General features: G+C 49.9%; 1 protein-coding gene across 1 annotated transcript; it reads left to right on the top strand.

The window, feature by feature from the left end:
• Positions 1 to 11,446: 11,446 nt before the first annotated feature.
• KCNA1 (potassium voltage-gated channel subfamily A member 1) lies at positions 11,447 to 14,132 on the top strand. The gene has a single exon (XM_062195457.1). The coding sequence runs from the start codon at positions 11,447 to 11,449 to the stop codon at positions 12,932 to 12,934; it is 1,488 nt and encodes a 495-aa protein (XP_062051441.1). The 3' UTR covers positions 12,935 to 14,132.
• Positions 14,133 to 14,881: the final 749 nt, after the last annotated feature.

Here is a 14,881-nt window from a genome sequence, read left to right as displayed (position 1 = left end):
GCTGCTTGGTTTCCACAACTGGAAAATGACCTTGAGGGAAGGAATTTCTGTCTTGGTCTCTGATGTATTACACAATGATCAAGGCTGAGTAGTGCTCAGTAATTATGTTTTTAGTAAATGTCTAAATGTTACTCTGAGCCTTCCCAAATAGTTCTAGTAAGGTAGACCATTCCTCCAGGTCTTCATATATTCATACCACTGTATTAATACTACATGTGCTAGTCAGTCTTTGGTTACTACAACCAAATCCTGGAGGCAATACACTTTATACAGAAAAAAGGTACATTTCAGCTCACAGCTTTAGAAGGTCACAGTCCAGCTGTGTCACATTGGTTCAGCCATTGGTAATGGTGTTCTTCCTGGAAGAGCCCCTGGACAGCACAGGGCAGCACTGGGCAGGAGGGAGTGTGCCTGTCCTGTCCATGTCTATTTGGTCTCTTATAAAGTCAGTAGGATTCAGTGGGGTGGGTGTTCCACCCTAATAACCCCATCTAGTCCAGTCACCTCCCAAGGCTCTACCTCCAAGCACAATAATTGGATCAATTCCCACATCCTTAGTCCCATTAACACAACACTTTGGGGAACAAATCTTGAACACACGAATTGGGGGTGGGGTGGGAATTCAACATCCAAATGGATATCCAAACCGTAGTAGGACATCTATTCTTCCTTCCAAGGTCAACTAAGAGCAATTCCTTTAGGAAAACTGCACAGGTTAAACTCTGAAAAATACTCAAGTTTCTAAACTTCTTTTGTCAGCTCAAGGTGTTGTCTTTTTGACAAGGTAATTTTTAAAATAAGTTTTATTTAGGTGAAAATTACATGCAATGAAATGTACCCATTTAAAATTCACCATTCTGGTACTTCAGCTAAATTAGACAACCATGGAACCATCACCACCATCAAGACACAGAAACTTCACAATCCCCTCAGGCCCCTTGGCAGTCAACCTTCCTATCCCTGGCACCAGTGAGCCACTGGTGTATGTTGGCTTATTTTAGAATTTCATATGAATGGAATCACACAGTTTGCGTTCATTTGTGAAATGCTTATTCAAATCTTTGGGCCATTTTAAATTTCATTGTTGTGGCCAGCTCCATGTCGCAGTAGGTTAATCCTCCTCCTGAGGTGACGGCATCCCATTTGGGTGCAGGTTCTAATCCTGGCTGCCCTTCTTCCAATCCAGCTCTCTGCTATGGCTTGGGAAAGCAGTGCAAGATGGTCCAAGTGCTTGGGCCCCTGCACCTGCATGGGAGACTGGGAAGAATCACCTGGCTCCTGGCTTTGGATTGGCGCAGCTCTGGCCATTGCGGCCATCTGGGGAGTGAACCAATGGAGGGAAGACCTTTCTTTCTGTCTCTCCCTCTCACTGTCTGTAACTCTACCTCTCAAATAAATAAATAAAATCTTTTAAAAAACAAATAAATTGTATTATTTTTCTTATTACTGAATTGCGAGATTGTTTTATGTGTATGAACATGAGCCATTTCTAAGTCTAACACTGTGAACATTTCCTCCCAGTGTATAGCTTGCCTCTTCACTTCCTTTTTAAAAAATAATAATTTATGTATTTAATTTCATTTTTTTAAAAGAGAAAGAGAGAAAGACAAGGACAGAGGTACATTTTCCATCCACTTTTCCACTCCCTAAATGACCACAACAGCCAGAGATAGACCAGGCTGAGGCCAGGAGTCCAGAACTCCAGAGGGGTGTCCCTGATGAGTAGTGGGGACCCAAGTACTGGGACCATCATCTGCTGCCTCCTAGCGTGTCCATTAGCAAGAATCTGCATCAGAAGTGGAGTGCTTACTCCAAATTAGGCACTGCAGTGTGGGATGCATTTTAACTGCTGCATCACTCACACTCCTCTCATTTTCTGAACAGTGTCTTTTGAAGAGCGGAAATTTCAAATTTTTAGGATGTTCAGTGTCTCAACTTTTTCTTTTATGGTTTGTGTTCTACAAGATACACATTTTGTTCTGTTTTATCTTCTAGAAGGCACATAGCTTTAGATTTTAGATCTAGGTCTCTGGTACATGCTGAGTACTTTTTGTGCATAGTGTGAGATAAATGTTTATGGACATCCCGTTGCAGGTCTATTTGTTAAGAAGATTGTTTTTTCTCCATTGGATTATTTGGGCACCTTTGTGAAAAATCAACTGCCCATATATGTGTGTGTCTATTTCTGGACTCTCTAGTCTGATTTATGCATCTGTATGCCTCTCCTTGTACTGATATCACATGGTCTTGATTATGGTAGCTTTACAGTAAGAATTAAAATGGGGATGAATAAGTCCTACAACTTAGCTCTTTTTAAAACTTCTTTCAGTTTTTTTTTTCAAAAAAAGATTTATTTATATATTTATTTAAAAGGCAGAGTTACAGAGATGGGAGGGGGAGGGAGAGAGAGAGGGAGAGGGACTAGGAGGGGGAAAGAGGGGAGAGAGAGAGAGAGAGAAAAAGAGAGAGAGAGAGAGAGAAAGATATCCATCTTTCATCTTCTGGTTCACTCCCCAAATGGCTACAACAGTCAAGTCTGGGCCAGGCTGAAGTTGGAAGCCTGGAACTCCATGCGGGTTTCCCATGTTGTTGGCAGGTGACAGGAGCCCAAGCACTCAGGCCATCTTCCACTGCTAGCCTAGATGCATTAGCAGGGATCTGGATTGGAAGTAGAGCAGCTAAGACACCAACTGGCTCTCCCATATTAGGGTTGATGGTGTCACAGCTGGCTGCCTAACCCACTGTGCCACAATGCTGGCCCCATTATGTAAGTTTTAGAATTGACTTGATTTGAAAATTGATTCCCATAAAATAAACACTGCTGATGTTTTGATTGAGGTGATACTGAAGCTTTAGATCAGTTTGGGTAGAATTGATATCCCAGTGATATTGTCTTCCAGTGCATAATCATAGTGTAACTTTCCATTTCTTTAGGTCTTCCCTAATTTTTTCAGCAGTGTTATGTGGTTTTCCATGTATAGATCTTATGTGCAACATGGTTTTTTACCTTAATCTAACTATTTTGCTTGTTAATGGTATTGTAAATGGCCTTCAGCCCTGTAGATCTCACTTGATCTATACAATAGCTTTCTTGCATATTTTTAGGGGTTTCCACATACACAATCATGCTATGAATAAGGACAGTTTTATGGCTTCCTTTCCAATTCGCGTGCATCTTATTTTTTGATACTGCTCTATTGCACTGTCTATAGCCTCTGGTGCAATGCTGAATGGAAGTGATAAGAGTGCACTTCCTTGCCTTGTTCCTGATCCTGGGAGGGAAGTGTTCAGCCTTCTCACACTAGGGGCAAAGGATTCCCTGTGATGTTTGCTGTAGGGCTTTTTGTAGCTTCATTAATCACATTGAAGAAGTTTCTTCTATTCCTAGTGTGCTGAAAGGTTCGTTTTGTTTCCATGATGAATGGGGTATTGAGCTTTGTCCAACAGCTTTTTTCTGAATCTACTGAGAATCCCCCATGATTCTCTATTCTAATAGAGTGAATTGTATGGACTGATTTTTGCATTATCAAACCAACTGAGCCTCACAGAGTTTGAGCTACCCACGTGCAGTTTTGTGTTCAACAACAAACTCAAGGGGCCCCTGTGCGGATTTCTCATGGCTTTTGTATGCTCGGCTCCTTCCCCTCCAGTGTTTTGCCTCATGTCTTCCAGTCATCTCACTGCCAATTCCCGGCCCAGGGAGGTCTCTGGACTCTGCTCGGGCTGCTCCTCACTGCAGATCTTATGAGAAGTACTTCCAAGCAAAAAGCCAAGGTGACCATGGGGCCCACCTCCCTCATTCCCGTCTTGAGGAAGGTCATTTTTCTAACTGCTTCTCTGCAGGTGCTGCCTCGGGTATCCACTCCTGTCTTAGATGGCGGTGGAAAGATTCAGCACCAATTATTCTGATGTGGTTGAATGCTAAAGCTGTTGGTCAAGATTCTGGGTGACAGGGATGACATTTATTCTTTTCTTTGAATCTTGAGCTTCTAGCAACTGTTCTGTCTCAGTGTATGTTTATTAAATATCTGTCTATAATGGAATGGATCCTGATTTTATTTTTGAAGCTAATACTTTATTGAAGATTAATTCCATGCTGGTATTTGATTTGTGTTATAGTCTCGAAGCAGCCTATTATACAAGTAATACATTTTATACATGCAAAGTTTCATCTCCTTATTCCTGAATGAATATGTAAAGTGAGGAGGGAAACTATCTAAGATCTGAGTGATTGAATTACAATTCATCTCTGAAGTAAGAGCTTAGGTTTTTAGCTCCTCCACAATAATCTCCCTTTAAGATTTTATTAATATCACTTAGGGATCTTGTTCTCAGAAATGGTATAATAGGGTTGGTGCTGTGGCATAGCAGGTTAAGCCACTGCCTGCAGCAATCTTATATGGGCACCAGTTGGATTCCTGGCTGTTCCGCTTCCAATCCAGATCCCTCCTAATGTGCCTGGGAAAGCAGTGGAAGATGGCCCAAGTTCTGTACCCACATGGGAGAACCTGGAAGAAGCTCTTGGTTCCTGGCTTCTCTCTGTCCAGCTCCAGCTGTTGTGGCTGTTCAGGGAGTAAACCAGTGGACTAAAGATTTCTCTCTCTCTCTTTCTCTCTTTCTTTCTCTCTCTCTCTCTCTCTCTCTCTCTCTGCCTTTCAAATAAAATAAATACTTTTCTAAAAAGGAAGAAAAGGAAATAGCATAATAGGTACATAAAAACAAAAATGTGCATAGGAGTGAGCATTTAGCCTAGCAGCTGAGACGCTCTGTCCCACATCAGAGTGCCTGCATTTGAGTCCCAGCTCCGGCTCCTGACTCCAGCTTTCTACTAACGCAGACCCTGGTAGGTAACAGTGATGGGTCAAGTAATTAGCTTATTGCCATCCACACAGGGCATCTTGGTTGTGTTCTTGGCTTCTGGCTCTGGCCCCATCCACCCACGGCCATTGAAGGCAGTTGGGAAGTGAACCAGTGGATGGGAACTCTTCCTGTCTGTGTCTTTCTCTCTGCCTCTCAAATAAATTTTAAAAGTACAAAATTCTCACTATAAAGTATATGTATAATTTTACAAGGTCTACAGACCCCTAGAGTCCTTCCATGGATGAACCCAATCACACAAGCCAGCAAGAGGGACTCTGATTAACACAATCATCCATTCTACTCATTGTCATCTTAAATCCCTGGTAACTTCTGAACTATCTTTCTTAACTCCTCATGCTTCTATGTTACCTGTTGCAATGATACCTCAAGCCTTACAAGCCTTGCACTCCCCTTTTGTGATACAGCTATGAGCAGGCTCTGAGGTGAGTCCACATCCCTGCCTGCACGTATCCCATGCCATCTCTTGCCTTTCAACTGCATAACACTTAAGAGACCGATCCCAAGAAAAACGCTATATTTAGAACTAGTTACACATATTTCCATAAAAGATCATCAGGGCTAATTCCATTATGACTCAGTTCCAAGCGTATCTCAAACAACCAGGGCCTGACCGCTCAAATGCGTGATCCTTACCACTGGTGAGTCCTTGGTGCTACCAGGAAACTCTGCTCTACTCTCTCATCCACTCACTTTCCTATTCTACTTTCCAGGTTTCCACTGCAATGGTCACGCCTTTCTTCCCCATTCCATCTTTCAGTTGATGACTTTGCTTCCATTTTTATTGAGAAAATTTCTTCTGATTGCATCAGTGAATGTCCACACAAATTCCCCACAACCACTTCTACTTAACTAGCATCTGAGCTCTCTTCCCCTCTCTTCTCCTCTCTCCCTCTTTTTAGAGATTAACTGTCCTTTTTCAAGGCCAATACATTTTTCTTTTGCCTTCTCAAGAACACTGCTCTAATTTTTCTTTCTCCTGCATCAACAATTTTCCCTTTCTACTGAATCATCCCCATTAGCATACACAGATATTGTAATAGCTCTCATCTTTTGAAAGAAAGAAATCCCATCATCCTTCATCTTCCTGCAGCATCTACTCCATTCTTCAATTCCATTTGACCCCGAAATTCCAAGAGTTTTGTTAGCCAGCACCATCAGTTCTCCCCCAATCTCTTCTCAGCTCAGTTGTTGCAAATCTGATGGTCGGTCCTGAATTCCTCCTTCTATGCAGCCAATGAGCGCCATTCAGCAAAGCTGCTCTCTCCTTCCTTCCTGAAACACTGTTTCCAGAGGTATCATAGCCCTATACTCTCTTGGTTTGCTTGGATCACCAATCTTTCCTCCCCTGTTCCTTTCGCTGGCCCTTTCTTCTTTTCCTAGTCTCTAAACATTAGACTGTCTTGAAACAATCTCTGACCGTTTCCTCTTCTCTTTCTACCATCATGTTCAAGAGCTCTAATCCAGTACCCTGGCTTTAACCACCATCTATACCAGTGCTTCTCAACTGAGGGTGACTCTAATAATGTCTGGAGACATTTTTGGTTGTCATAATGGGAAAAGTGGGGGGCAAGTGCTACTGGCCTCACCAGGGATGCTGGTGGTGGTGAATACCCTACAATATCCAGGACAGCCCACTACAACAAAAAGCATCCAGCTCGATTGTCAACAGGGTTGAGGTGGAGAAACCTTGACCTACCCAGACTTCAGTTCTGAGCCCTAGGCATATATGTCCAACTTCTTATGCACATAGTTATTTGGATGCATAATAGGTATCTCAAACTTCACGTGTCGAAGCTTTGATCGCCTCTGCTCCAGCTTGGGTTCTACCCGAGGCAGGACTCATGTGCTAATGCTTTCATGCAGGGTGGAAACCCAGAGCAGTGACAGTGAGAGGAAAGGGGAGGCATACAGCAAAGGCCAGGGTGCAGATACAAGGAGATATGCTATACATTTGGCCACTTCTCCATGGGCCACACACAGACACAGCCCCATCACCAGACCATGTGATTGCTTGACCATGAGATGAACAGAAATAGTAGAGATTAATCTATGAGTGCTATTCTAGCTTCTGTCTCCCACCGCACACATGCCTCTCAGTCTATTGAGCCAACAAGCACCTCCTTATAGCACTGCAGCTTGAGGAATCCAGTTTCCATTCATTGTGGTGTGGTCAATCTCAGGAGGCAGAACTCTGCTGCCCACGCAGAGTTGGCTTTTCCAGCAGTGTAAGTGGTAGGGCAATGCAGGGCAAGTGACCACAGGGCAAGAAGAGTGGAGAGAACCTGGGGAGAATCCTACAGTGTCCAATGCAGTCATGACTGAGACACCCAAGGTCCCAGACTTCATGTAGCTTGCATTCTGGCAGGAGAGAAGCCGTACTACTCCAGCAAATAACGCCACTATCCATCTAGTGTCTAAGGTCACAAGCCTAGGACCTGTCCTTGAAACTTCTTTTTTTTCATATCCCAAACCCTGCCATCTCTTCAACGGAATGCAATTCTATTCCACCACTCTTCACAAACTTACCGGTATCTCCCTAGTCAAAGGATCTTTTTTACCTGTGCTACTCAATGACTTCCAAATCCATGCTTTGTTTCTAGCATCCAGAGGTATCTCTGCAATGTGCAAGCGATGTTACCTAACTATATTGGTGCAAGTCTTTCAGTATCTCCCCATCACACTCAGAATTAAACAAATCGTCTCCCTGTGGCTCAAGAGGCCCCCATGTGAGCTGGCTCCTGCCTGCCTTTCTGACCCTCCTCTGGGGACGTCCATCCTTGGTCACTACACTGGCCCCCTTTTTTCTCTGAGGATGCTGCTAAGCTTGTCCTTACTGCAGGTCCTGGACATTTGCTCTCACAGCTAGCAGACTTCTGGTCTACCGGAAGAGGCTATCTCCTCTTGAAGTGCTGGAATCAAATATGACCTCTGCAGACAGGCCCTCCTGTTGGCAAATATGCGTTTGTTATACCCCAACCCCCCCCCCCCCCTTTTTCTTCACCTAATACCTTTTTCATAGCACGTGGCTTATTTGCTACTGTCTCCAATTCCCACTGGAATGTGAGCTCCACTAGGGCTGCGATGTTGTATCTGGTGCTAGAATGGCTGAGCACATAGTTGTTGAATGGATAAGTATCTTCAGACCCCTCCCAATCCAGTCCTGTTCCAAACACCTGTTTTAGGGACTTGATGACACCTATTACACCTCCTCAAGAAACTCTGAGTTCCAGAACTTAGGATCCCATGGAGCCTGTGAATCTTTTAGCAAGGCAAATGCTGAATCTGAGCAGGTGCAAGCACATGAAGCCAGGAAGATGACACTCTTAGGAGTATCTAAAGGAAGTACAGAGGTCACAGGAAAAGAGAGGCTCAGGAGCAGGGAAAATAGGGGAGCCCAGCATTGCTAGGACGTGGTCCGAAAACGTTGATTCAATCTCGCAGGGTTATCTCCGACAGGACTTTTGACAGCGGCGGCGGCAGCGAGGAAATCCAAGGGAGTCGCCAGTAGTGCAGCACAATTTCACAGTCGTGAACGGGAGGGAGCCAGAGCGAGCTGTTACAGCAAAGCAGCAGTGCCAAAAGGGAGTTGCTGGGACTGCAGGACATGCGAGTGGAGAGGGGGAAAGGACAGAGCTTACCCTGGAAGGAGGAGTGTTAGAGGACTGTCTGTTCACAGGAGAGAGGCCGGGGTTTGGATCCGGAGGAGGAGAGGGAACACTTTGATTTGTCGGAAAGGAACGCCAGGGCCTGAGTCTGGAGGAGGGACTTAACCAGCTCCATACCCAGGCTTGCTGCTGCGCCTGGGCAGCCCCGCAGAGGCCCCCGCCTTTCACTAGCCACAATAGAGCCGGGAGGGTGCAATCATTGGCTTTGATTAAAGAGGTGGGTGGTGTAGGCGGGAGGCAACGCAAGCCGCGGTGGCGCGAAGGGGCGGGCCCAAGGCCGTTGCGGAGCCAATCGGCGGCGACTCCGGGCTCTTGCAGCCTCCTCCGAGACTCCGCAGCCCCTCAAGTGCGGGAGCTGCCGGCCGCCTGCTCGCGAGCTGCAGGCGCCGGCGCGCAGAGCCCCCCCCACCCCCGGGCGGGGGGCGCAGCCCAAGCAGCACTCGCGGGGGCGCCACGCACGCCCCCCTCCAACCCCTCCCGGCTCGAGCAGCCACGCGTCTCGGTGGGGGACCTTGTCCGTATAAGTGACAAGCCTTGCAAGTGGCCCGGCGGAGGCACGGGGCCGGGGAAGGATGCTGCGGGAGGAGGGGCAGAGAGTGGGAGGCGAGTAGGCGACTTGCTTCTCAGATGCGTCCCAATTAGCACCAAGTTGGCAGACAACCCCACAAACCCACGAAACCTTCCGTCCCCCACAAGTCACACTCCCCGCATTTCAGAGCAATCTGCTCGCGAGGAAACTTCAACTCCCGCGGTAAGTGAAAGGGAGGGACAGGCTCTCAGCACCGCCACATAGACCACCCCAGCCTAGCGACCCTCGGCCGCAGGGCTGCACCCAAAGCCTGCGCGTCTGCCGCTGGCTGCACTCCTCAGGGCGCCCCCCGCCCCCCCGCCGGAGTAGGGGCGGGTTGGCGCGCAGAGCGCTGTGTTCCAAGGGGATCCTTGCGGGACTGCACAAACGCAACCCTGTGCGCGGAGTTCTGCCAGGAACATCACAGCCTGCATTGCGTCGGACCTGACTCTTCCCAATGTGAAATTCGCGGGGAAGGTCGCGGGCGGTCAGGGCCCGGGCGTGGGCTGGGCTGCGGGCTACGAGGGAAGTTGGGTTGGTGGTCGGCGTTTCTGGCACGAGAGGTGAAAGCCGTGCTGGCAAGGGTGGGAACCGAACGCCAACCCCCGCCTGCCAAACCACCCCCTGCTATTTTCCATCTACCTCCTCGAGGCTGCCCTCCCCCGCCCTCCCAACCCACGCCCGGGTGGGCCAATCGCTGCTCCGCATCCCAGGCGCTTTCTCATGTTTCTGCTGATCTTGCAGCGCCCAGAAATGGACCGAGCGGACCCGCTGCCGCACGCGCCCTGCCCCACTCCGCGCTGCTGAAGGCTCCCGGCGCGCGGCGCAGCCTCGGGCCAGCTCCACGCTGGGAGTGCGCAGAGCCATGTAGACCCCAGCTGCAGCCCGCCCGCCTCCTCGGGACCGAGTCAAGGGCTCCCACGGGGTTGGGAGGCGGCGAGAGTGTTGGCGATCGTCTTTTGCCTCCCAGCTTCGGGAGAGGGTGGCATTTGGCATTTCCGCCCCGCATCCTCCGGAGCTCCCTGCACTGGCGAGAGAACGGCGTCTCCAGGTTGCCGGCGCCCGGGTAGCATGGGGGCAGGGAGCCGAGGTCTCCGCCGCAGCTGCTCGCTGAAGCGATAGTCCGACTGAGAGCCGCACAGGACGAGCGGACGGACCAGGACGGCTGGGGTGCCGGGCGCCTCTCGGCTGCGGCGGCGGCGGCGCGGAGGCTCGCGCCCGGCTGCAGCTAAGACGACCTGCCGCACCCCGACCCGGGCTCTCGGCCGACTCCGCACCGCCCTGCGCCAAGCCAGCCGGCCAGGTAGGGGGCTCCGCAGCCCGGGGCTGCGGGACCCGGGTGTTGGGGTGACGGGGTGGGGACGGCGGGTGTGTGTACGTTGTGTGTGGGGGGGTGTTGCAGGGACGCTGCTCAGGATCCCGAGCTCCCCCTCCTGGGGTCTCTTGGCGCTTTAGCGATCTGCAGTGTAACGGAGTTGTAAACAGCTCGGCCGTTGGGCACCGGGGAAAGTGGGACGGAAGAGCCCCAAACTTGGATTTCGGGGTGTCTGCGTGTGTGTCTGTCTGCGTGCGTGTGGTATCCTTGGTCCGAGTCCAGTGCGTTCCCCACAAGCTGCACGTCCGTGCTCTTCGGTGTCTGTCGGTCCGTCCCATCGGAACGCTTCTGATTCTCTGCCCCCCGTATCACTTTCTATTTCTCTGCAGCGTGCATCGATCGCCCTTGGTGGGAGCTTAGAAGGCGACAGGCGAAGAGGGCTAGGAGGGGGGCGAGCCGAGGAGCAGCGGAGGGGGTGGCAGGCGTGGGGCTCCGCTGAGCTGGCAGCGCCCCGCTGTCCAGGGAGGGCTGGCGGCGGGGCGGGGAGGCCGGGGCGCGCCCCGAAGCCATGGCCCGGTCCGCTGGAGCGGCTCTGCGTTAAGGCACCGCGGGGCAGGAAGGAATACAAAATAAAAGAAAAAGAAAACAATAAACAACTCCTAGAACAACAACAACAACAACAACCAAAAAGAGCACATTCTCCAAACTCGGCCGTTGGTGTAAAACCCCGGGCCGCGCCGACGAGGGGGATCCCATTCCAGAAACAGACAAGGTGCAGGGCCAGGCAACCGGGAGCCAAATCGCAGGTCCGCTCACCTGCTCGCTCGGAAGCCCAGCCCCCTGAGCGCGGGGGAGACCCGCACGCGGGTGGTGGTGGCGGTGGCGGCGGCGGCGGCGGCGGTGGCTGCGCCTGGGTCCCCCCAGCCCCTCCGCGCTCACGCTTCCCCAGCCCCGGGCTCCTCGCCACCCCCACCCCCACCCCGGGCCTCCCACCCTTAAGCCCGGCCGGCTTCCATCATGACGGTGGTGTCAGGGGAGCACGTGGACGAGGCCTCGGCCGCCCCGGGCCACCCCCAGGAGGGCGGCTACCCGCGGCCGGCCGAGCACGACGAGCACGAGTGCTGTGAGCGCGTGGTGATCAACATCTCCGGGCTGCGCTTCGAGACGCAGCTCAAGACCCTGGCGCAGTTCCCCAACACGCTGCTGGGCAATCCCAAGAAGCGCATGCGCTACTTCGACCCGCTGAGGAACGAGTACTTCTTCGACCGCAACCGGCCGAGCTTCGACGCCATCCTGTACTACTACCAGTCCGGGGGCCGCCTGCGCCGGCCGGTCAACGTGCCCCTGGACATGTTCTCGGAGGAGATCAAGTTCTACGAGCTGGGCGAGGAGGCCATGGAGAAGTTCCGGGAGGACGAGGGCTTCATCAAGGAGGAGGAGCGCCCCCTGCCCGAGAAGGAGTACCAGCGCCAGGTGTGGCTGCTCTTCGAGTACCCGGAGAGCTCGGGCCCTGCGCGCGTCATCGCCATCGTCTCGGTCATGGTCATCCTCATCTCCATCGTCATCTTCTGCCTGGAGACCCTGCCCGAGCTGAAAGACGACAAGGACCTGGCAGGCACCTTCCGCCGCGTCGACAACACCACCGTGGTCTACAGCGCCAACATCTTCACGGACCCCTTCTTCATCGTGGAGACGCTGTGTATCATCTGGTTCTCCTTCGAGCTGGTGGTGCGCTTCTTCGCCTGCCCCAGCAAGACGGACTTCTTCAAGAACATCATGAACTTCATCGACATCGTGGCCATCATCCCCTACTTCATCACGCTGGGCACGGAGATAGCGGAGCAGGAGGGCAACCAGAAAGGCGAGCAGGCCACCTCGCTGGCCATCCTGCGGGTCATCCGCCTGGTCAGGGTGTTTAGGATCTTCAAACTCTCCCGCCACTCCAAGGGCCTGCAGATCCTGGGCCAGACCCTCAAGGCTAGCATGAGAGAGCTAGGGCTGCTCATCTTCTTCCTCTTCATCGGCGTCATCCTGTTTTCTAGCGCAGTGTACTTTGCCGAGGCGGAGGAAGCTGAGTCGCACTTCTCCAGTATCCCCGATGCTTTCTGGTGGGCGGTGGTGTCCATGACCACCGTGGGATACGGTGACATGTACCCTGTGACAATTGGAGGCAAGATCGTGGGCTCCTTGTGTGCCATCGCTGGTGTGCTGACAATTGCCCTGCCCGTACCTGTCATTGTGTCCAATTTCAACTATTTCTACCACCGAGAAACTGAGGGGGAGGAGCAAGCTCAGCTGCTCCACGTTAGCGCCCCGAATTTAGCCTCTGACAGTGACCTCAGCCGCCGCAGTTCCTCCACTGTGAGCAAGTCTGAGTACATGGAGATCGAGGAGGAAATGAGTAACAGCATAGCCCATTATAGACAGGCCAACCTCAGAACTGGGAACTGCACCACCGCTAACCAAAACTGCGTTAATAAGAGCAAGCTCCTGACCGATGTTTAGAGAAAGGCGCAGGTGCACGCAAAGCCGCCCCCCGCTTACCAGACGCAGAAAACAGAGCGCACACTTTGTAGATACTTTCCTAGACAATCTCTGAAAGCTCTGTTTCACCGTCAATGCATTGTTGCATTGTGGATTCTGGAGGTGGCCTACCAGACACTTTTTGAGATTCCTGAAAAAAGAGACTATTTTCATTTTATTGAAAAAAAATTGGGAAGAGAAAGGGTATTTTCTAAACTGGCTTTAAAAACATGCAGTCCATGAACTAGTCTAGGTGAAATACGATTTAGATGCCACCCCCATTCTGAAACATTTTTAACCCTTTGGCTTGTTTAACATTTTTTTTTTAAACTTAAACTAAAAACCAAACGATCACTTAGAAAACTAGCATTTGCATGGGATTCCGATGCAAAACCTTTGCAAAGTGCACAATAAGACTGTGCATTAGCTGTGTTGCAGTTAACACGATACCCCAGCCCCCGGGACAGGGAACAAATGCTTCTATTTGGATCAACTGAACTGCATATGACTAGGTGAAAAAAACAAAAACAAAACACAAACCTCCAACATAACTTAGGACTGGTTCACACAGCACCTTATAAATCAGATACTGGTCCTGAGCCCTGAGGAATGTCCCTCTGCTCCATCTTTCTAATCTGGATCGTTCTCTAAGAGAAAGATCACCGAATTAAGCTAACAATCATCTGCGGTGCTGCTAAGTTTTCTCAACTGCAGGTGAGCCCAATGCAGGCCTTTTCTCACCAGACCTGCACCCTGATCCCTGGCCTTCAGAACTGGATGTTAAAACCCAAGCCTCCTTATTGCAAGAGAGCACAAATGGAGTTAAATGCAAGCATGTTTGAACCTGATAACATTTACTTTATAATCGCATGCCAAGAACATCAACCCAGACAATAGGGGATAAGCTTACGTTGAAATCAACTCTTCTAAAAATAGATTTTTTTTTCATTTGCATTCACCAAAAGTGCACTCCTTCATTTATCAACTCCTTTATTAGTAAATACAGTACTGTATTTAAGTGCATATGTTAGTCAGATGGGAACAATTACATTTTGGAGCTCAAAGCATGTTCTCTTACTCAGCATTATGACCTATTTGACTAAGATGTACCTTGAATTAATTAATGCATGATTTCAGTAATAAAAAAATTTTACATAATAAAAATTACAAGTCTGCGGGATGAGAGGCCCAAAAGAAATAATGGGGGGTGGGGGTGGGGTGGGGGACACTCAGTCAATTTTCCTGCCTTTGCTCAGGGAAATGTCAGGTTTCTGCAGAGAAAGGACCAATATGCTCATCCCTTAAAGGGAAGTTCATGGAAAACTAGATAAGTCATCAAAGTATATAGAAAAACACCTAAGAACAAGTATTCTTTCTAGCTGAAGATAAAACACAAGCAAAACAAACAAACAAAAAAAGGTGCAATATTGCATGTTTTTTGGTGCATTCTTAGGATGTAAATGAAAAATGTGTATCTCTTGTATGCATCCAAAGCAGAGCTGACTTCTTTTTTGCAGTCCTGATTTGAAGTCTGTAGAGACTTCGACCCTCCCCTCGAGGCTCCCTGAAGAAACTCAACCAGTTGATTTAATAGTTGCTTAGTGCCTTTATCCTGTACCCACAGCGAAATGCAGAAAGTGCCTCCGTGACATGGCTGAGGAGTTACGTAAAGGAAGGGAGGGGGGGGTGGGGCACAGATCCTTTGCTTTTTCATTTGCCATCCATGCTTTCTCACTCACCAGTGTGAGGAGACCACACCACCCTAGATGCTGGAGAGGGAAAAGGAGAGGGAGAAGAAGAGGGAGAGGGGGAGTGAGAGGGAGAGAGGTAGGGAGAGGGAGAGGGAAAGGTGCAGGAAGGTGCTGACTCTGGGTGTGAACTGAGACCCAATTTTTGAAACTGGACTTGAACCATGAACTTGTCTACTCC

Source organism: Lepus europaeus, chromosome 6 (genome assembly GCF_033115175.1).
Source record: "Lepus europaeus isolate LE1 chromosome 6, mLepTim1.pri, whole genome shotgun sequence".
Lineage (NCBI taxonomy): Eukaryota > Metazoa > Chordata > Mammalia > Lagomorpha > Leporidae > Lepus > Lepus europaeus.
The sequence above is the reverse complement of the archived record's forward strand: the minus strand, read 5'-3'. Positions and strand labels throughout refer to the sequence as shown.

Coding starts and splice junctions, on each gene's coding strand:
- KCNA1 (XM_062195457.1), top strand. CDS start 11,447: ATGACGGTGGTGTCAGGGGAGCACGTGGACGAGGCCTCGGCCGCCCCG.